The 22,040-nt window shown below is 46.2% G+C and overlaps 1 protein-coding gene across 1 annotated transcript in view; it reads right to left on the minus strand.

Annotated features, from left to right (window-relative positions):
- Positions 1-22,040, minus strand: part of LOC110187879 (unconventional myosin-VIIa-like) — a 159,931-nt gene that overhangs the window by 127,659 nt on the left and 10,232 nt on the right. Inside the window, exon 2 of the mRNA XM_086832044.1 lies at positions 18,567-18,629. Within this exon, the coding sequence (XP_086688170.1) occupies positions 18,567-18,629 (63 nt within the window). The remainder of the gene's footprint in view (positions 1-18,566; positions 18,630-22,040) is intronic.

Here is a 22,040-nt window from a genome sequence, read left to right on the forward strand (position 1 = left end):
GATGCTGACCAATTGTATGCGGGCGGACTTAGGCAAGTCTTTAATCAGCCTCCCCTCTAGTTAGGTTAGTGATGCGACCCGTGCACACTGACTTCCAGGTTCGCAGCTGAGGGGTTAATCCAGCTGTGTCTGCACGGAGCCTTCCCAGGGCCAGGCAACACTGGGTCGTAAGTGGCCTTGCCACAGTTTTGGGGCGAAGCTGCGGTCGACCTTTATTCAAAGCCCCGAACCATCACTGGCCCGCTGCGTTTGCCAGAACTAGCAAAGCGGGCGTTCATGAAATGCTATGATTTCCTTAAACCGAGCTTCGGAAATCCCGGGAGAAGATAAACCCCAGAAACTGTCAACGAAGGACGAGAAGGAGATGCTGAGACCGAGATTGGTCGCGGCATCTCACAATGTATCGGAGACCGACGGGGAAGAGTCGCAATCCGAGGGGAGGGCGAGTAGCAATCCGAGGGGAGGGCGAGTAGCACTTAGAGATGACGAAAATTTCTCACCATCAGAGACGAGCGAGGGTCAACAGAGCCCGCTTCGTTCACAGGAAGTGAGCGAAAGCGCACCTAAAAGAGCGAAGGACCCACAGGGTAAGCCGCGAGCGACTAACTTTGTCAGCGGCAAAGAAATTTAGTGAGGTGGCCAGAGACAGTCTGGCTATGGCACTGGTGGACGAGCTTTATGACGACGGTCGCCTGCTGTCGGAGAAGTGGGAGGAGATCGAGGCCAAGTTGGCCGACATGGTGACCGACTGGTTGGTTAGCATGCCGACCGGCCCCATCCCCTCCTTCGACTCCTCAGACGTGGTCAGAGGGCACCAGGTCATCAGGTGCGACGAAGGGTTCTCCCGAAGCTTCCTGGCGGAGTGTGTGGCTAAGATTAGCGAGCCCAGCCCATGTGGCCTTAAGATTAGGCTAGTCCACGCCAGGAAGATCCTAAGGAGACCCAGAGCTCGCATCTGGTTACCAAAGGGCCAAACTGACCTTGCAAGGGTGATTGCCTGTCTGAAGGCCCAGAACCCAGGCATCCATACAGAGGACTGGACCATCCTCAGAGCAGAGCAGGAAATGAAGGCGAGCCAGCCTTTCCTCCTGCTGATAAACCAGCAATGTCTGCCCCAGCTGGAGGCAAATGACCACAAGGCCCGGTAGGGCCAAGATAAAGGTCTTCTTGGCCGAGCCGGACGAGATTCTGGAGGAGGTCGATGACACCAACAAATTGTTGGACGACATGGGAATCGACGACAAATCTCCCTACGCCACCCCCACCAATATCGATGTCGAGAATCGTGCAGATTAACCTGAAGCGCAGCTCGCACGCTTCAGCTAATCTCACGATCCTTCTAAGGGAGAGGGATATCGACTTCGGTTTGATACAGGAGCCTTGGACCAGGGACGGGCAAGTCGCTGGACTGAGAATCCAAGGATAAACACTACTGTGCACAAACTCGAATGGTAGGTCGAGAGCTTGCATCGTAATTAAGAATCTTTTTATTGCTTTTCTCTGTCCCAATCTTAGCACACCTGACCTAGCAGTGGCCAGATTCGTGGCGGCGGATGGGAGCGGAGTCATCATATCATCGGCGTACATGGCCCATGCCGAGCCGGCCCCGACTGAGCCGGTAGTCAAGCTGCTGCAATGGGCGGAAGTGATGAAGAGAACCCTGGTGCTCGGGTGTGATGCGATTGCGAGGCACACGCTCTGTGGGAGTTCGGAGACTAACGAAAGAGGTGAGTCACTCTTTGACAATATTATCTGTATGAATGTTACGATATGTAATAAGGGTAGTACGCGACCTTCATCTTTCCGAGCACAGAAAAGTTTCACGGTTGGGAAGAGGTGTTAGACCTTACATTACATATAGAACAAAATAATTACAGGGTCGAGAACTGGAGGGTATCAACAGAACACTCCTTCTCAGACCATAGATACATTTTCTTTGAAATAACGACACCAGTTAAGAAACAGGTGCCAAGAAGAAACCCCCGTAAGACGGATTGGAACAATTTCAGCGAAATTGTCCAATCTAAAGTAAACGGCAGGAGGATCAAGACTATATCCACTGCAAAGGCACTCGACAAGGAGGTGGAGGACCTAACAAATATTCTGAATAACGCCTTCAAAGAGATTTGTAAGCTAACATTTTCGAAGAAGCAACACCCACCGTGGTGGACAAAGGAACTAAGCGAGCTCAGAAAGAGCGCGAGAAAGTCCTTCAACGACAGCTTTGTAACCCGGCAGTATACAAAGCCAAGAAAGAGTCCGGCAAAACTACTGCGAGTCACTAGAAGGCATAAAGGACACGGCGAGAGTAAGCAAAATTCTCGCTAAAGGGCACGTAAGCCCTACCCTGATCAACAGAGCAGACGGCTCTGCTACGACGACAATTGAGAAGCCACTAGAGCTACTAGATGACACCCACTTCCCAGGAAGCCTAAGAGTGAGCTCGGAACCCGAGGAGGGAACGAACTCTCAAATGGACACACCTACGAAAGACATCATTACCACTGAGCGAATTCAGTGTGCAATAGATTCTTTCGATAAGTATAAAAGCCCGGGCCCAGACGGCTTAATACCGGCAATGCTACAATCAGCCAAGCATAGCATTTGCAAATGGCTAAAAGCCATTTACGAAGCTTGTTTAAGACTGAAGCACATCCCACTGCTGTGGAGGGAGGCAAAAGTCATTTTTATACCGAAACCGGGCAGAAGGGGGCATATCCTAGCAAAGGATTATAGACCGATAAGTCTCACCTCCTTCGCCCTGAAGACACTAGAGAGACTCCTGGACGTCCACATCCAGGAATCTATAGAGGGGCATCAACTCTCGCATCAACATGCGTACCGCAGAGGAAAATCATCGGAAACAGCGCTACACGTAGTTGTACATCATGTCGAGAAGACATTACAACACAAAAAATACACGATGGCAGCCTTCCTAGACATCGAAGGCGCGTTCAATAACGTGAACCCCGACTCTATCCTGGGCTTCCGAAACTTGTTAGGTATTGAGAGAGGCATCAGAGAGTGGATCGGGGTCATGCTAAAGAGCAGGACGATCACAGCCGAACTGAGTGGCACCCACCTCACGCGGACTGTGAAGAGAGACACACCTCAGGGCGGGGTACTATCGCCCCTTCTCTGGCTCACAAATAAAAACGCCATATTGACAGATCTCAATACGGGTGGAGTCTGCTAGTATCGGGACCATACCCTGATGGTATTAGCGAAATAATGACGGGTGCGCTTGGTCGATTAAATAAATGGGCAAAAACCTGCGGACTAGGTATCAATCCCACTAAAACGGAGCTTATGCTCTTCACAAAAAGAACTAAGATACCACCCTTCAACATGCCCAGTATTAGCGGCGTGGAGCTAAAACTATCGGAGCGAGCGAAGTGTCTAGGAGTTATTCTGGATAAAAAGCTCTCATGGAAAGATAACATTGCAGAAAGGGTAAGGAAAGCAAGCATTGCATTCTACTCCTGCAGGAAAATGTTTGGGAACAAATGGGGACTGCACCCAAAGATAATTTTATGGCTCTACTCAGCAGTGGTACGGAAAATACTAACTTACAGAGCCCTAGTATGGTGACCGGCACTAGCTAGGGCTTACAACAGAACGAAGCTGACACGGATGCAACGGGCAGCGAGTGCGGGGGCCGTGGGTGCAATGCGCTCATGCCCCGCGGCTGCTCTAAACGCAATCCTGGGATCTTCGCTGAAAATTGGAGAATTGAAAAGGCTTTCAATCTCTCTAACTCAGCGACGGTCTTTCAGGCTGAGTTACTAGCCATAAGGGAAGCAGTCGAACTTTCCTTAAGGCAGGACCTCAGGGGTAAAAGAGTTCGAATCTACTCGGATAGCCAAGCGGCTATCAAATCCCTTTCTGCCGTGAAAACAAACTCACGACTAGTGGCAGAATGCAAGAAGGCCCTTAATAGACTTGCCGACAAAAATAGGGTACAAGTAACATGGGTACCGGGACACAACGAGATCCCAGGTAATGAGAAGGCAGACAACTAGCCCGTGCAGGCTCGGCGGGGCTAAGTTCTGACTTCGAATTACCAATCTCCCTAAACGCGATCCAGACAAGAATCCATGACCACTTTAAGAAGATAGCAAATAAAGAATGGCATAGTGAGAGCGATCACAGAAGGTCAAGGGAATGTTGGCCGAGGTACGTTAAAAATCGAACCAGTGAACTGCTATCCAACAGCAAGAGGGATATTAGCAGGATCACAGCAGCCACCACGGGACATTGGGCGATCGGTTCGGACGCAATGAAGGTGGAACTGTCATACAATGCAATCTGTAGAAGCTGTAAGCAACCTTCAGAGCAAGAGACACCGGAACATCTGATGTGCTTCTGCCCAGCGCTAAGCCACATCAGATTTCGCCACTTTGGTGCCTACCAGATGGAGTCAGTGAGAAACATAGGAAAGCTGAAAGTTTCGGCAATCCTAGGTTTCCTTACTGACTCTGGATGGTACTGATAGTGTATAACAACAACATACAGAGGGAGTGGAACAAAACGGAGCTTAGCTCTAATTGGAGACCCCAGCTATGGGCCTCACCACTGTAACCTACCTACCTACTGCAAAGCAAAAAAAGGACATAAAGGACACGGCAAGGCTAAGCAAGCTCCTTGCTAAAGAGCAAACGAGCCCATCCTTAATAAATAAACCTTACGGCACATCAGCAATGACGGTTATAGAATCACTATGGATCCTGGTAGACACATACTTTCCAGAGAATGTGCGTGAAAACTTGGAGTCAGAGAGTCCAAGCACCAGACATCCATTCATCAACAAAGGAGTCACAATTTAAAACAATGCAGTGGGTATTAGACTCCATTGACAAATATAAAAGTCCGGGCCTTCACGGAATGATTCCGGCAATGCAACAAGCAGGAAAAGGAAGCATCAGCAGATGACTCAAACCAATCTTTAATGCATGCATAAAAACTAAAACACATACTGCTACCGTGGAGGAAAGCGAAAGTAATATTCATAGCTAAGCCTGGCAGAATGCCCAAAGTGCATACCGGAAGGGTCGATTAACAGGAACAGAACTGCATTAAGAAGTGAGTCACGTCGATAAGTCGTTGATCTACAAACAAAACACGATGGCCACCTTCTTCGACTTAGAATGTGCGTTTAACAACGTCAATCTTGGATTGGATTGCTTAAAAAATTGGGCGAAAACCTGTGGACAGGTACTAACCCAAGAAAGACGAAACTAATTCACAAAGAAAAAAATACTAAGACTAAACATGTCCAAGATAGATGGGATCGAATTACAAAGGAGCAGGCTAAATATCTAGGATATTGAACCCAAAGCTCACATGGAAGAGAAACATGATGTAAGAGTCAAGAAAGCAGGAATAAAATTCTAGTTTTGTCGGAAAGTGTATGGCAAGAATTGGGACTACACTTAATAACAATAAAGTGTGTAACGGCAGTAGTAAGAACAATACTGACTTACAGGGCCTGGTATGGTGGCCGGAACTCACCAAATCCTAGAATATAACAAAGCTAACAAAGATAAAACGTTCAGACCCTCTGAACGTAATCCTAAACATTATGCCTATTGACCTGTTCATTAGAGATACTGCGGCGCAGAGTGTGGTGAGACTGATAGCAAGCGATTTCTGGAGAGATTGTTGCATAGGGCATCGCACTAGACTTCGAATTACCGATCTCCCTAAACGCGATCCAGACAAGAATCCATGACCACTTTAAGAAGATAGCAAATAAAGAATGGCATAGTAAGAATGGCATAACGGCAGTAGTAAGAAAAATACTGACTTACAGGGCCTGGTATGGTGGCCGGAACTCACCAAATCCTAGAATATAACAAAGCTAACAAAGATAAAACGTTCAGACCCTCTGAACGTAATCCTAAACATTATGCCTATTTACCTGTTCATTAGAGATACTGCGGCGCAGAGTGTGGTGAGACTGAAAGCAAGCGATTTCTGGAGAGATTGTTGCATAGGGCATCGCACTATACTTGAGGAGGTCACATCACTAGCGAGCGCAAGTACTACAAAATAAGCAAAATGAGATTCGGAAATGGCTACACGACTTCACGGTGGGTTAGAGACAGAGTAACCAAACTAGATAAGATCAATCTACACCGATGGCTTTAAGATGAGTTGTGGTGTGGGGGCTGAGTTTTTCGCTGAATCGGCTTTCAGTTTGCCAACATCAGCGACAGTCTTCCAGGCTAAGGTACTTGCTATATTGGAGGCACCAAGACTCTCAATACGGAAGGCCCAAGGCGAGGATTTACTCTGATAGTCAAGCGGATATTAAGGCTCTAGACGCAGTCAAAACGAACTCGCAGTTAGTGGCAGGATGCAAGGACGACCTAAATGAACTAGCGCCAGATAACGATGTAAGAATTACCTGAATGCCAAGACACAACGAAATTCCAGGGAAGGAGAAAGCAGACGAGCTAGCCAGGAAGGGTTCAGGAAATATCGATCCCGCTAAACAGGGTCCAATCGACGACTATAAAAATACGACCAACAGGGAATGGTCAAGGAAGATTCAATACGGAAGAGCTAAGCTATGCTGAACAAACTTCGATAAAAAACGGACACAAGAACAGATATCTCAAAGCAAGAACGACATCAGTAGGATCAAGTCAGCCTCTTCTGGACATTGGGCTATAGGATCGCACGCAATGAAGATGGGACTACCCCATAACACAAACTGCAAACAAATCATTAACGGATCAGGAGACGTCAGAACGCTTGCTCTGACGCTGCCCAGCACTAAACGGAATCGTAAGGTGTCACTTCGGTGCCTATCAACTGGAATCGCTGGGAGAAGTAGGGAAACGCAAGATCGCAGCTATCCTTGCTTTTTTTAATGATTCGGGATGGTGCTGAGAGTGGCAAAGTCATAACCACGTACAGACGGTGTGGATCAAAACGAAGCCCTGCACTATTTGGGGGCTCAAGATGGGACACACCACTTTAACCTACCTACTTACATCTTGATGTGTTCTGTGATATCTTTGGAGTTAGGGTTCTCAGATAGTATAAGTGAATATTTGTGTACTTCCCACGCTGCTTTATCGGCTATCTCTTTGCCTTTTCTGCCAATGTTAATCGTGTTCCAAATTAGTTTAATTTTTGGGAAGAATTTGGTGATTGTGTTTCTATTATGTGTCCTTTGTTACATTGTAGCTCAAAGTATCGTTAGCCTTTGAGCCGTCTGTCTATAGGAATTGGTGGTTATGGAGGAAGTTTTTTATGGAGTGGAAGAGTTGATGGAAGGTTCTAGTGAAAGTACTGTTTTTGTAGTAAAGAGAAAAGGATGTGTTTGTGGTGTAATTTTTGGATCGATGGTTTTAGCTGGAAAATGTAGAAGGGATAAGGTTTTTCAGGAGTCGATGATCAAATCTATTGTGCTGGGGTATCTATGTTTCCTGTTTCTGAATTTGGACAATTTTCCCGTTTGGAAAGTCGTGAGTGAATCGGTTTAGTTGCCAGTTTGCCTAATGGGAGTTTCCATTTCTTTTCTATTGTAAATATAGTTTTGTGTCAATCAGAAAATTGTTCTTTGCAGATTTTATAACAGAGTTTTGGGAAAATTTGATTCGATTTACCTTGAAGGTTAAGCCTTTTACGTAGATGGGTTGGCAGTAGTTGAGTTGGGGATGGAGTTAATAATTTGGATGAGGGGAGTTGTGTAGCAGTTATATTTTCTTGAGGAGAGGTGTTTTAATATATTGAGGGGCCTGGACCATCCCTGGTTTTAGGTTGTTGATGAAAGAGTTCTGTTTTATCTATTGTTTATTGTAAGGCCTAGGCTTTTGTAGAGTCGGTTGTCGGGACATTTTGGAAGGGAGATTTGTTGGTTAAGGAGTTGTAAGCAATAGTTATTTTTCGGTTTCTTTAGAAGCAAGGCTCTGGTTGCAAGGTGGTCTACATATACATAGTAGACTGTCTTGAACAATTTTGATTTTTTAAAACCGAATTGATTGTTATGAATGAGTTTGTTTGTTAAAAAAAAACCGTACGTTTTCCCTAGGACTTTGTCGAGGATTTTGGCTAAGCATGGGGTGAGAGAAATGAGCCGCTAGAAGTTGGGGTTGGTTTGGGGTTTATTGGGTTTAAGGATAGTGGACCTTTTCAACATGGCGTTAGCTTTCAGTCAGAAGTTTACAACGCAGTGAATGAGGCACCTCCGACCATATAAAGTATATATATTCTTGATCAGCATCAACAGCCGAGTCGATCTAGCTATGTTCGTCATTCCGTCTGTCCTTCTGTCCGTTTGTCCGTCTGTCCATTTCTACGCAAACTAGTTTCTCAGTTCTAAAGCTATATAGTATGCCAGAATTTCGGTTTTAACTTTTTAAAAATCGGACTACTTTTTCATATAGATATAGAGAAAAACAGAAACTGTAAATGTAAAACTGTAACAGTAAAACCTTAAATATGTGTTTTGACATAAATATTGTAAAACATTTCTTCCGTGATCGGGCCACGGTCAGAGTACCGTACGAAAAGCCGAGCGGAACTTTTTAAAACTTACTCGTCCAGATCTCTAGCTGGCCCCATGTGTCAAGGTGGATATTAGCTTTTTTTTCGGCGCGTGCTTTTCCGGACACGTTCGTTAGAACGTAAGTTTCTTTGGTAAACGGATCTCGTATACTAGCTCAGAGTGACGTCAGATGACGGTGGCGGGTCCAATCCAATCCGACTGCAACTTAGGGCATCGTCCCACACTTCGAGTAGGACCATATATCCATACTTCGCCTTCACCGACAAACTCCACTGGGAGCGACCGAAGGTCATAGCATGACTTGTTGACGTTGGCGGCCACAATTAAATGTTGCCTCATGCGGGGCCGATCGATAGGCCCACAGAGCTAGCGGCAACAACTGGTCCCAGTCGCGTTGATCGGCGGCCACGAATTTCGCCAGATAGTCAACCATTCCGTCCGATTAAGGGTGCAGCGGCGTAGTACGACACTTTTCCACATCAAGGAAGCCAGGCTGGAATACTTCTGACTCAAAGTTTCGGCCCTGATCCGAGTGAAGGATAAAGGGGACACCAAATAGGCAAAAGACTTCTTGAACGAGCGCTCGGGCAACCATTTCGGCCGTTTGATTGGGCAGCGCTATGCATTCCGGCCATTTGGTAAAGTAGCATAGCACTGCAGCGATGTAGCGGTTTCCTAGGGCTGTAGTGGGCAGCGGACCCAGTATGTCGATCGCATGTCGGCCAAATGGAGTGCCCACTACCGTTCGACGAGTAGCTACTCTTCTGGCATTGCACTCGGTACAGCGGGCACTTTAGCTTTTTTTCAGCTTGGCAATCGTCTTTTTTATGACAAAGTGTCCACCGGTCGTGGAGTTATGGGCGCTGCGAATGGCTCCTTCCTAAAGAGAGGTACTACCAGAGCTGGGTCTTCCGTTTTGGTAGTTATCATCAGCAGGTTTATCCATGAAGAGCTGTTTGAATAAATGTCAATACGCTTTTACACCGGTTTGCCTCTCCGTTTTCTAGCCACTGCAAAATCAAGGCGAGAGTGAGGACTTTTTCCTAGCTGCGAGCGATGTTGAAGGGTTGAGTTTGCAGAAAATGGATCTCGTGGCCATAGTTTTGCTCAGCTCTGGTACATACGCGGCAGTCGCCACAGGGTCAATGAGACAAGGCGTCAGCGTATCCATGTTGCTTTCCGCTGCGTTGGTTCATGTCCATGTCGTATTGTTGGAATCGTCCAATCCATGGAGCTAATTGTCCTTCAGGCTCCCGAAAGTTAAACAGCCATCGGAGACACGAGTGATCCGTGCGCAGTAGAAATCTCCGCCATAGAGGTAGTGGTGGAGATGCTTCATGGCCAAGACAACCGCTAGCAGCTAAAGGACTTCCTGTAATACTCCAGTACACGCTCCTGACCGTCTTGCCGTTGACCGAGCACCGCCCCCGCACCATGGTTTTGAATAAACTTCCGATAATAAGAACTGTTCGGAGCAGACCGCTAGCGCCTAATTGTGCGCGCATGGGTGTATGGCTGCACCTGCTGCGCTCTTAGCTTTTCTCTTTCGTTATCTATTTATCTATCTCTTCTTCTTCTGTCGCCTTATCTTTATGCTAAGCTACATTGTAAGCGTTTTGATATATGTTAAAAACTAAGCATTCGATCGGGAGTTGCAGCTCCGACCAGAGAGAAAACGAAAATAAAATACAGCATATAATCGACCTATTCGTGCGTTCGTAGTTATTGCTCAAGGGTGGCAAATTTGTTGTCTTCCCCATAAACATTTTGGTGACCCCGACGTGATTCTTTGGTTCGGAGCCTGCAACCCGGTGTTCTTTGTTTAATATCGTTTAAACAAATCGCGTTGCTTCGCTGTCGCTTACTGGCATTCGGTCATAAGCACACAAGCAAACTCACATACACACATACCTTGTACATAACAAGCTGAGTGCATATAGCCGGCCGCTGATTTCGGTTTAATCGCGCAGTTTAACAAAAGCTGTGTTGTGCCAAATATTGTATAAAAAGGTAGCTCGCGCTTAAGCGTCGTAAATAGCGCCTATTGAACATATGTATATATACCAAGATAAATAGCATAGACGTGCGTGTGCCAAAACTCCGCTGTTTCGAGGCAGACAATTACAACAACAACATTGTCGAGGTTCCGTTGCATCTCGGTGACGCTGATTAACCTAAATTTGCGCGGTGAAAACTAAACGGGTTCCTATATACCGAGGCGGTCTGACATTTTCCCTTAATTAAATCTTTTTGCGTGAGAAAATAAAGATGGCTACGGAAAATTCGGTTCAGCATCAAAATGAGCCGCCAAGTGACGTGGACTTCTACCGAGCCAAGGCCCAATCCCTTTTGCGGCAGTTGAGCTCGATGAATTATTACATAAATCCGGAGACTGTAGATCAGTTTGATGAAGCTGATTTACTGGCGCGACTGGAGTGGATTAATTCATTAAATTTGGCCTTTGATTCCGCACAGACTTCGCTGGAAAAATTTGACTTTTCGGAGATAGCCAGCGACCATCGGATTGAGTTCTCCACGGCGTTCATGGATGTGAAGGCGAAGATAAATCGAGGTTTAGCGGCGCTTCGCAAATCTCAATTGCCGGCTGCAACCGCTGCAAATTCAACTTCCATAGACAATTTTAATCATCCGGATCTTTCTTTCCGATCTAGAAAGCCTCGGTTGCCAATTTTGGAGATAGCTCGGTTCCATGGATCCTACTCTGATTGGCCGGATTTTATTGCAACGTTCAGCACGGTCATTGGAAATGATGAAAAACTTAGTGATATTGAGAAATTACAATATCTAAGGTCAAGTTTAGGTGGCGTGGCTCTAGAAACCATACGTTCGCTTGAGCCCTCGAATGCCAATTACAGAAAGGCTTTGGACTTACTCAAAAATCGATTTGATAATAAAGTTCTACATTTTCAGGCACACGTACAGGCAATATTTGGGTTAAAAGGTGTCGAGAAGGGATCAGCCAAGGGTCTTCGGGAGTTAAGCGATTGCATGAATTCGCATCTGCGAGCAATCCGTACCCTGGCCACTACGCAACAAATCTTGGACGGATTGCTGATTCACATCGTCGCACGGAAGCTCGATCAGAGGACGCGGGAAAAATGGGAGGAGGATTTGTCCATCAACAACCTAGCTACGTGGGATACTATGGAGTCGTTCTTGCAAAGGAGGTGTAGGATTATGGAAAATTTGGATCAAGCCTTGGTAACGCAAACACCAAGCCGGCAGGTGGGAAAAGACCTGCATGGGTATAGCTTCATTGCTTCAGTTGGTAGCTCAAATCTTCCCCTATGTACGTTTTGTGATGCGAGGGATCATTATTTGCCAAAGTGCTCTCGATTTCTAAATTTGAGCCCGAATCTTCGATTTAGAGAAGCAAAGAAGTTGCACCTGTGCCACAACTGTTTGCGCAAGGGGCATAGTTTCCAGCAATGCAAGTCAACGCACTGCAGATACTGTCGAATGATGCACCACTCATTGTTGCATTTTAATCAGGACCCATCTGTACCATCCACCACCTCATCTCTACATCCGATCCATTTCCCAACTCTCAGCCATCATCATCACATTCATCATCGCATTCATCATCGCATTCATCATCCCAACCTAATCACCATTCATCGAACCCTCCACCAAGCCCCACAGATATTTTGCCTGTTGATTACGTGTTGCTTCCAACCGCGATCATATATTTGAGAAACAAGGCTGGAGAATTTATGCCTTGCCGAGCAATCTTAGACTCGGCGTCTCAACTAAACTTCATAACGTCTCGTATAGCGCATCAACTTAATTTTAATTGTCGAAAGTCGCATACCCTAGTCGCTGGGATTGGGGAATCCTCTCTGAATTCCGATACGGCAGTCGACATTGTAGCGCAATCCCAGGATGCAAGCTATCGTGCCTCATTCTCCGCGGTTGTGACTAACAGTATCGCTGATTATCAGCCTCATTTTAACATAAATGCCACATCGTGGAAAATTCCGCAAAATATTTCGCTTGCTGATCCTCATTTTAATCGGTCAGAGCGGATTGATCTTATAATTGGTGCTGGACTCTTCTTCAAAATAATGGCTACGGGACAAATTAATTTGGGTAGCGCGTTGCCAACCCTTCAGAACACCAAACTTGGTTGGATCGTGTCTGGAGGGCTGCCGAGTGCGTCAACTCCTCAGTCTGTCTCAGCTGCCGTCGTCAAGGCCCCTAGGAATCATTTTGATGGTGGCACACTTGCTGCCGTAGGAAGGCCAGCTGCCTTCTTGACCCCATTTCGGAAAGGTTGTTGGCCAATTGGGGGCCGCAAAATCGCCAAGCTAGCCGTTCTGCCCCACGATGCCGATGAAGTTGGAACAGTACCTCTTCCAACGGGGGGAGTATGTTCGGAGCAGACCGCTAGCGCCTAATTGTGCGCGCATGGGTGTATGGCTGCACCTGCTGCGCTCTTAGCTTTTCTCTTTCGTTATCTATTTATCTATCTCTTCTTCTTCTGTCGCCTTATCTTTATGCTAAGCTACATTGTAAGCGTTTTGATATATGTTAAAAACTAAGCATTCGATCGGGAGTTGCAGCTCCGACCAGAGAGAAAACGAAAATAAAATACAGCATATAATCGACCTATTCGTGCGTTCGTAGTTATTGCTCAAGGGTGGCAAATTTGTTGTCTTCCCCATAAACAAGAACATCGCCCCACAAAGGAACGCACTTCCTATTTTTCCCGAGGTGGTGAATAATCGACGACTTTTGGAACCTTCTCTGGATACGCTCTTAAGACCTTGCGGCTAACAACGGACCCAGATAGTTAACCTCGGTCCGAGAGAAGTGACTTGTTGGGGCTCAGCTTCAGCCCTACGCTCTGGAATCTATCGAAGACTTGCTGCAAGTGGTCCAGGTGCTGCTCGGCGGTACGAGAATATACGATGATGTCGTCCAGGGAATTTTCACGTAGATTCGGAGAACAAATAGTCCATCAATCGCTCAAAGGTGGCTGGCGCGTTGATCAAGCCAAATGGCATTGTTGAATTCGAACAGACCTGCGTCACACGTCCTCGTCCATCTCCACCTGCCAGTAGCCGCTCTGTAGGTCCATGGTGGAAAACCAGCAGGCACCGTGCATAGTGGCTAAGATGTCGTCCATTCTCGGTAGGGGGTATGAATCCTTGACGGTAATGTCGTTCAGACGTCCACACAGAATCGGGTAAAACCATCCTTTTTCTTTACCAGGACGACCGGTGAGACCCATGTACTGGTGGACGACCGAATTATGCCCCTAATCTTCATGTAGGCGACGAGCTGCTCTACCTCGCCCTTCCTGGCCATTGCTAAGCAACGCACTGGTTGTTTAACAGGTCGAGATTGACCCGTGTCTATGACATGCCGGGTTAAGTCGGTATGCCCCGAGTCGTCGCTGTTTCGGGCAAACACTCGAGGGAAGCGTTCGGTTAGTGCCGTCCATTTTGGGTGAAGGTGGGCAGGCAAGTCCTTGGGAACTTTTGCGGGGGAGGATGCCCCGTCCCCGTCTACTTCTGGGATCGATGCAGGCATGCACGGGTTCCACCTGTCCCACTAGCATTTGCGTGGGTAGCAGGTATTCCTGTGTGATAAGGTCCACTAGGTGCAGGGTGTTAGTATCGCTTGAGGTGTCCATCCAGGTGCTGCCTAGTAGAACATGGGGCGGCAGTTGAGAACTTCTCCTACATTCTAGCAAGGCCAGAGGAAGCAGTTTTTCCGACCTGCACCGAACTGCTACAGTCGAATAAAGCAAATTTCGACGCAGGGTATTCGGGGCATATAGCGGCAGAGATCCCAACGGGAGCCATTACGGAAGATCCTTCAGATCCACTGTGGCCTCATAGCGCAGCAGAAAGTAAATAACCAAGAGGCTAGGAGTGCTGGCCTCCACCGGCAAGAACTCGTGGGCGACCGGCCTTCCGGCAATTTCCAGTTTGGCGTTGACTCGAGTGGTGGCCACAAATTGTTCTGCCGAGGGTCCTTGTAGAGTAACTCGGCACGGTGTATTCTGCAGAGGTGGGAATCCGTTCCAGTATCCCGTGAACGAAGAGAGGCAGGAGACTTGGGGTGCGGATACTCGCTGGTGCTTTCGGGGTTAGCCGTCAACCTCCGCCCCGAGAAGTTGACGGCAGTTAGTTTCTCAAGGACGACACGGGGCTCCGGGAGGAACCTGGGCCAGCCATGGCGTTTCTGCGAGGGCCTCGGTTTCCTCCTTGAGGTACGCCGATGTGATCGGCTTTAGGGACGGCGGCGATAGACATCACGGCGGCCGCTGGGCGTCGTCGACATTGTCCTTCGATGCGGCAAGCCATGTCTAGGGCCTCAGTCAACGATCGCGGATTGCTGCCGATGATAGGGAACTGGTATCCAGTCTCTTTTGGATCCCGTTGATGAAGCGTTGCAATATGATGCTGCTATACGTCGCGGGCGAAGCCCTCGAAGGACTCTCGTGGTCCTTGCATCCGATTATGAAAGGCGTGATAGCCGGCATGCTTGCCGATCGTGAAATATTCGTGCATTGCGGCCGTTACGGCGTCATACGAGCGGAGCGCGGCCTCTGGGAGGGTGGAGAGAAAGCGCTGGGCGCGCCCTCGAAGACTTGTATACAGCTTCCTGCAAGTCGTCTAAAAGGCGCTGTTCTGTGTCCGACACCTCAAAAATTCCCCAATGTGAGGGTAGGTCGCAAGCTGTAGGCGACGCAGAAATTGGCACTGACCCTGGCCCGGTATCCACCCTTCGGCTAAAAACCTGCTGCGCTTGTCCGGAGTCCACGTTCGGTGCCTCACCTACGCGCGGGGTAATCGCGGAATAACGAGCGCTCCCGGCTGGCGTCATCCTTTCACGAAGGCGCTCTAACTGGCCCAAAGTGTCAAGGTGGACATTTTTAGCTTTTCTTTATTGGTGATCAGCGGCACGTTCGAAAGAAGAAGAGAAAGGAAAGAGAGCACTTAGAGAGACCAGGCATCCTGGCTGTCAAAAGCTCTCATAATTGCGCTTATGAGGGAATTCGCGGCTTCTCGCGCTGCCAAGGGCCATAAATATCGCGGACTCTTCGAATATAGCGGTTTTCGTTACAATACATTTAACTTATATTGTAAATATTCTTAGAGATCGAATTGCAATCGGGAAGGGTATAAAAACTTCGGCGTGCCGAAGTTAGCTTTCTTGTTTGTTTTTAAATAATTTTCTGATCGTTCTGCCATAGTTATATGACATTGCAGTCTGATGTTATAAAATGTGAATCTAAATTATAAAAAAATTCAAAATAATTATGTCTTAAAAAACTGATCGTTCTGTGTATCAGTTTGATAAATTAACTATTTTAAAAAAGTTTTTCAAGTGAAAACGGATCAACTTTTTGTACATTTAAAGCAAATTGGTTGCTATCGATGGTTTTCAACGTACCTGGTAACCTATAGTAGGCGTTAATAAAATAAGAGTTTTTGCAGAAAAAATAAATACATCTATAAAGACTTGAAAAATTGGAGCTACTAGCGTCGGAAAGTAAATTGAGTTCAGTGATCAGTAGTTCAAGGATTTGTGTTAAAATTTGGCATAAACCACCGTGGTATGAACTTAATCATTTATACTGTGTTTAATAACTTCCCGTTCACTTCCCGTGTGCATGCAGCTTATCTTATCTTATCTTATCTGTGTATTTGATTGAGTTTATATATTTACTTAATTGTGCAGCTAGTGCTTCCCTTATCATTCTTATGCATTCATCTTTGTGCCTTCCCCATTTAGACGTTGTCAGCGCCGTCGCAACGGCTAAACTTTTCAAAAGGCTTTCATACTCCTACGCTCTCCCGCTGCACTTCTTATCTCCACATCGATCTGTATGTCGCACTCTCTCTATCTTCTCACGTAAATAGTACAGTGGAAAGTAATAATAATGCCCTCTAATATTGTCTGTTTCGCCAAAGCCTACAAAAAGGTCATTACTGCATCAGTTTTCGGGCCGCCGAATCCATTGTGTCCCCTCGGTTTTCTCAAATTTTGACCATTCAAAGAGTTCGAAGCTAAGAAAAAAGACCGGACTGTAAAAATAATTCTTCCTAGGCATGATCAGACCACTGGGCCTTCAAAAAGGCTTTCGTAGTAAGCTTCCTAACTAGATAGTTTTTCGTTTGCTTCTCAGGTTATAATGTTCACACAAACCTGGTTTAAGCCGGAGATTCTGAGCTCCGAAGTTTTTCCAGCTGTGTTTACAGTACCATACCTCCCTTGTCGGGACCTCCTATTTATTGGAACAACCTTTCCGCTATTAAGAAGATTTGCAATAAACTATCGGATAGGGATTATTGGTAGTCCTAGGAGATTTTAATATCCCTGGTACTATTTGGTGCTCAAAGAATTCCACCAATACTCTCCATACACCTACACAACATGACTTTATCGCTGGCTTGTTCGACATTTCGCTGTCTCAAGTCAACCATGTGCGAAATTCCTTACAGCGCTTGCTCGATCTTTGCTTCGTCTCTGATCCTGCGAGAGTCAGAGTAGCAAGGGTGGCGCCTCTGACGCAGCCCGAAGATCCTTATCATCCATCTTTTGATGTGACTCTTGACATTCGGTCTGACCGTTCAGCCCAAAAAAGTCCTCTGTTTTCGCTCGACAAGCTCTGAATAGTTTCATATATAAATTCGATTGGACCGATCTGAACATGTACCCTGATATGGCAGTTGCCGTGGATATTTTTTACAACACCATAAATTTTTTTTTGAATGTGTTCCGTTATACTACCCGCCAATCTCGAATAAACCTTTGTGGTTTACTAAAGAGTTATGCCAACTTAATAATAAAAAATTTAAGCTGTATGCTAAATTTAAAATCACCGGTTCTCAATCTGGCTTATTCTCTTATCTGCCAGCTCGGTTGAACTTTACCGTTCTGAACGCGAAGTGTTATAAAAACTATTTTACTCGTTACAGGATCCAACCCTCACAATAAAAAACGTAAGCCTAAAACAAATCATTCCTTGGTTTCATTTGAAAATAGTACCGCAAACAATAATCAGGCAATAGCCGATCTATTTTGGCAGTTTTTTCATACAACTTATTCAAACTCTTCGTATTTAAATCAGACTTATTCCTACGTCTTACCCAAATCGAACTTAATTTTCAGTTCTAGCTTAAACGATAGCTCTCTTCTTTAAGATCTTCATCGTGTCAATTCAGTTTATGCGCCTGGTTCCGACGGTATTCCTTTCTGTGTGCCCAGGTATTGTGCCGACGCACTTTGCTATCCCCCTCTGAAGTTGTTTAACTATCAGTTCAAAAGAGCTTATTAATCTCTACACGGTTTAAATTTGAATGCAAACCAAAGATCATGTTTGGCATAACTTTATCTAGAACCTCATTCATGGGCCATAGTTTTACGGTTGGCTAGGTTGGAGGTATGTTAATTAGGAGAGATCTGTTAGAATAGGACGGAAATCTTCGGTTTGCATAGAGCGTAGAGCGAATAGTAAGAGTTCAGAGCGTTCCAAAGCAAGATCAATATTCTTTGATAGGCAGGAAAAAAAATAAATGTGGGTTTTGTAATTAAGTCGAGTAATAATAAATCATTCCGTCCAAATGAGGGAATGTGCGACGTTTCTAAGTTGAGGTAAACAACTTTAGAAGATGAATGCTCCACCACGTATAATGCGCCGATCTAGCCGATATACCGTGAACACAGCTGGAAAATTTAAAATCTTAAAATCTCCAACTTTAACCTGGATTCTATGAAGACAATAACCAGAGAAGAAACCGATAGACTCTCAGAGTTGCATTCTGATAGGAAATACAAAGAAAGTTGGTTATTGTTTTACGTGGGGTAAAGGTCAGATCGGACCTAGGAACACAAAAAATTCTACTGACCGCCTTTTTTTTTAGCTTTGTACTCCATGACAACAACATACTCTGTCCGCAATCGGTCGGATCATATATTTTCGATTTCGGTTAATTATACTATATCATAAAAATACGTTTGTTAACTAGTCTTTTCAGGCGAAGAAAAAAATATAACAGAATCTTACCTTATTAAATATATTAACGGTTTTATAAGGATTAACCGCTATAAGTATTGAACCAGTATAAGTCTATCATGTAGTTTCGCTGAAAACCAAACAAAATATTTAAATACTTAACATAATTAACTTAAGGAACAATATAAATCATTTAATTTTCAGTTCCATTATTGGTGATTTATACGGTGACCTGACGATAGTAGTCAACCCTCCGAGTGGAGTTGAGCTTGGTACCCATGTCCCTAAGGGTGATGCAGCTCAATCTCCATAAGAGCAATGTCGCGTAGGCGGAACTCCTCATTGCCATGGAGCAAAGGTCCGCCGATGTAGCTCTAGTCCAAGAGCCATGCATTTCCTTGGGCAATGCCGTCACCGGATTAAACTCCTCAAACTACAACGCGTTCTACCCAACATCGGTAAGCAAGAACAGAACCGCCGTACTTGTAAGGAAGGGTCTTCAAACTAACCCTATGTCTCATTACAGTTCGGATGACCTGACTGTGGTGTTGCTAGAAAGCAAGAAAAAGCGCCTACTGGTAACTTCCCGCTACATGGCACACAATAGGCCGGCCACACCAAAAGAACTCAGGAGCCTGGTAGAACCCAGTCCAAAGAACCAGCAATTCCTGCTAAGGAACTACTAGAAGGAAATACTCAGGGTGCAAATAAGCTTTTGGAGAAACTTCTGCTCCAACGTAGAGACAGCCCCAGAAACGGATAGACTACCGAAGTTGCTTTCAAAGCAACCCACCATACAGAGTCATCTCTGGACTGAGGGCAGCGAAGAGACCATAACACCACTAATGCAAGCGCACTTCCCAGGTCGCACAAAGATCAACGATGCCAACGAGCACCATCACCAGCAACCAGGGAAGAGCATATCCCAGAAGATCTCATATCCTCTAGAAGAATCCACAGAGCTATGACTCCTTCGCGGGGATAAAAGCACCAGGCGACCAAAGAAGTCATTACATCATGGCTACACCCAGTTTACACAGCTAGTCTTAGTACGGGCTGTGTCCCAACCCAATGGAGGCCCTCGAGGATTGTCTTCCTGCCGATAGCAGGAATGAGCAGCCACGTCAGTACCAAGGACTACAGGCCGATAAACCTTACCTCCTTTCTACTCAAGACGCTAGAAAAGGTGCAGGACCTATACATCAGAAACGATGTGGGCAAATTGCTGTCAACCAATCAGCACGCCTAAACAAAAGGGAAATCAGTGGAGACGGCGCTGCATTCGTTAGTAGTCGCAATTGAGAGGGCCCTACACAACAAGGAATATACTCTCGGAGTCTTTGTAGACAAATACGGGACATTCAATAATATAAGCACTGACGCAATAATGGAGAGTCTAGGAGCGATCAACACGGACCCCGCCATCAACTTTTGGATAAGTTGCAGAGGGGTCACAGCTCCCATGGTGAAAGGAGCGCACAGAGGCACGCCGCAGTTTGGAGTCCTATTGCCCCTCCTATGGAATCTAGTGGTCGACGACCTAATCAGAAGGTTCGAGAGAAAGGCCCCGAAAATAACAGCATATAAGCATTATTATAACGGGAGTCTGTCCATCGACCCTTACCTCTAACCCGCTCTGATGCACTGAGTCTACATATTGAAGGTGCGTCCGACTCTGCTGTACGGAGTCTACGTGTGGTGGCAAGCCAACTTACAAAAAGCTTATGGAGAGAACCCGCTGAGATCAACCCCCGCAAAAGCTCTAAAAACTATAATTGGAATTGATCCCCTGGATATCCCCGCGCCACTGACCGCGGGAAGGGCTGCACAACGCCTAGTAGCGCTAAAAAATATTTCGCCACAGGGATACGGGCACAGCTCAATTGGTCGAACTATGAGCAGTATATCTGACTACATGACGCCTAGAACTTGCCCTGATGTGAAAACATTAACAGCATGAGACCTGAAGACTGGAAAACGGTTCAAGACCATGATCGATACGTCACAATATACACTGACGGCTCCAAGATGGAAGAAGGAGTTGGACGCGGGCATATACTGTACAGACCCCTAGTCGAGGCTGTCGTATAAGCTACCAAGCCAATGCAGTATTCCAGATGGAAGTTTTCACCATCAGGAAGGCGGCAGAGCTTGAACAGGAAATAGCCCACCCGTGTGAGGCGGTAAACCTGTTCGTAAACAGTCAGGCGGCGATTAGATCCATGCAATCGTCGGCGGTCAGTTCCAAAAATGTACTGGCAAGCAGGGATGCACAAGATATCCTAGGCACGACAACGTCAGTGCGGATCTATTGGGTTCCCAGCCACCAGGGCATAGGTGGAAACGGAACCGCAGACGAACTTGCCAGGAAAGGAGTCGGACTGGCTATCGATAGGACAGAAAACGTCTAAGAACGCTCCAAGGTGAGTTGAAGAGGCGGGCGGGTGGTGAAGAAATTACGCAACCTGCAAAACATTTAAAAGCATGTGCAAAGATCTGATACCTCAGTCACTAGGTACTGAACCTATCCCGAAAAGATTTTAGACTGTTGGTGGGAATTCTTACAGGTCACTGCCTGGCTGTCGCGCATGCAGTCAAGCTGGGCATCCACCAACAACGGCAACTGCAGGAGATGCGATGAATCCGATGCAACCGAAACCTTGGAGCATCTCATCTGTAAGTGCCCAGGTCTAAATCAGGCAAGAGTAAAACACTTAGGTGCCCCAATACTGGCATCACTAGCATATGCCTCCAAGAGGACGACAAGTGAACCACTGCCTTCGCAAAAACTACCGCGATCCTAAAAAACTTCAACACCGCGTAACATTCTCCAGGTCCATTAGGCCCTACTGGCCTAAGCTTGGCCCCCTCAGGGGGGCCGTCCGGGTCAACCTAACCTAACATAGTTCCTTTATTACTATTAGTATTTTTTGAAGAAAAAAGCAGGTAAGAAAGTCACTCTAAAGTGTCCATAGTTATTTAAAAAATTTCAAAAAATATAATGCAGTATCATGCTCATTATTTTTTATACAAACTATGATAATCGCAGAAAACGCCTCAGTCATTTAATGCAATGACAGAGGGTACACGCAGTACGGTTACGGTTATCCCTCAAAAACCAAAATGAAATTTTTATTGAAAAGATGTTTCCTAAGGCCCAAAGCCCGTTTTAGTTATCTATCTCCCACACTCTCCCGCTCTCTCACTCTCGCTGCACCTCTTATCTTGCTCCACTTGTCCAGCGCTCTCTCTTTTACCTACAAGCGTTTAAGTAAAGTGGTAAGTCATAATAATCTCCACCAAGATTGTTTGTTTCGCCAAAACTTGCAACACGGCTATTCCTGCAGGGGACCTTACAATCGGCTGCTGGCTGTGCAATTACCTCGTACGCGCCAAGTGTATTAGTGTTGCAGCTCAGACGGTGGAAGATGTTGGCAAAAACATTGGCTTACGCTACTGCGGCGAGGCTTGTCGCGGAGTGGTTTCATGCGGCAAACCGGTTTTAAGGGAATTTTATCGAATTTT

Source organism: Drosophila serrata, unplaced genomic scaffold (assembly GCF_035046125.1).
Source record: "Drosophila serrata isolate PLE 108 unplaced genomic scaffold, ASM3504612v1 contig_243, whole genome shotgun sequence".
NCBI lineage: Eukaryota > Metazoa > Arthropoda > Insecta > Diptera > Drosophilidae > Drosophila > Drosophila serrata.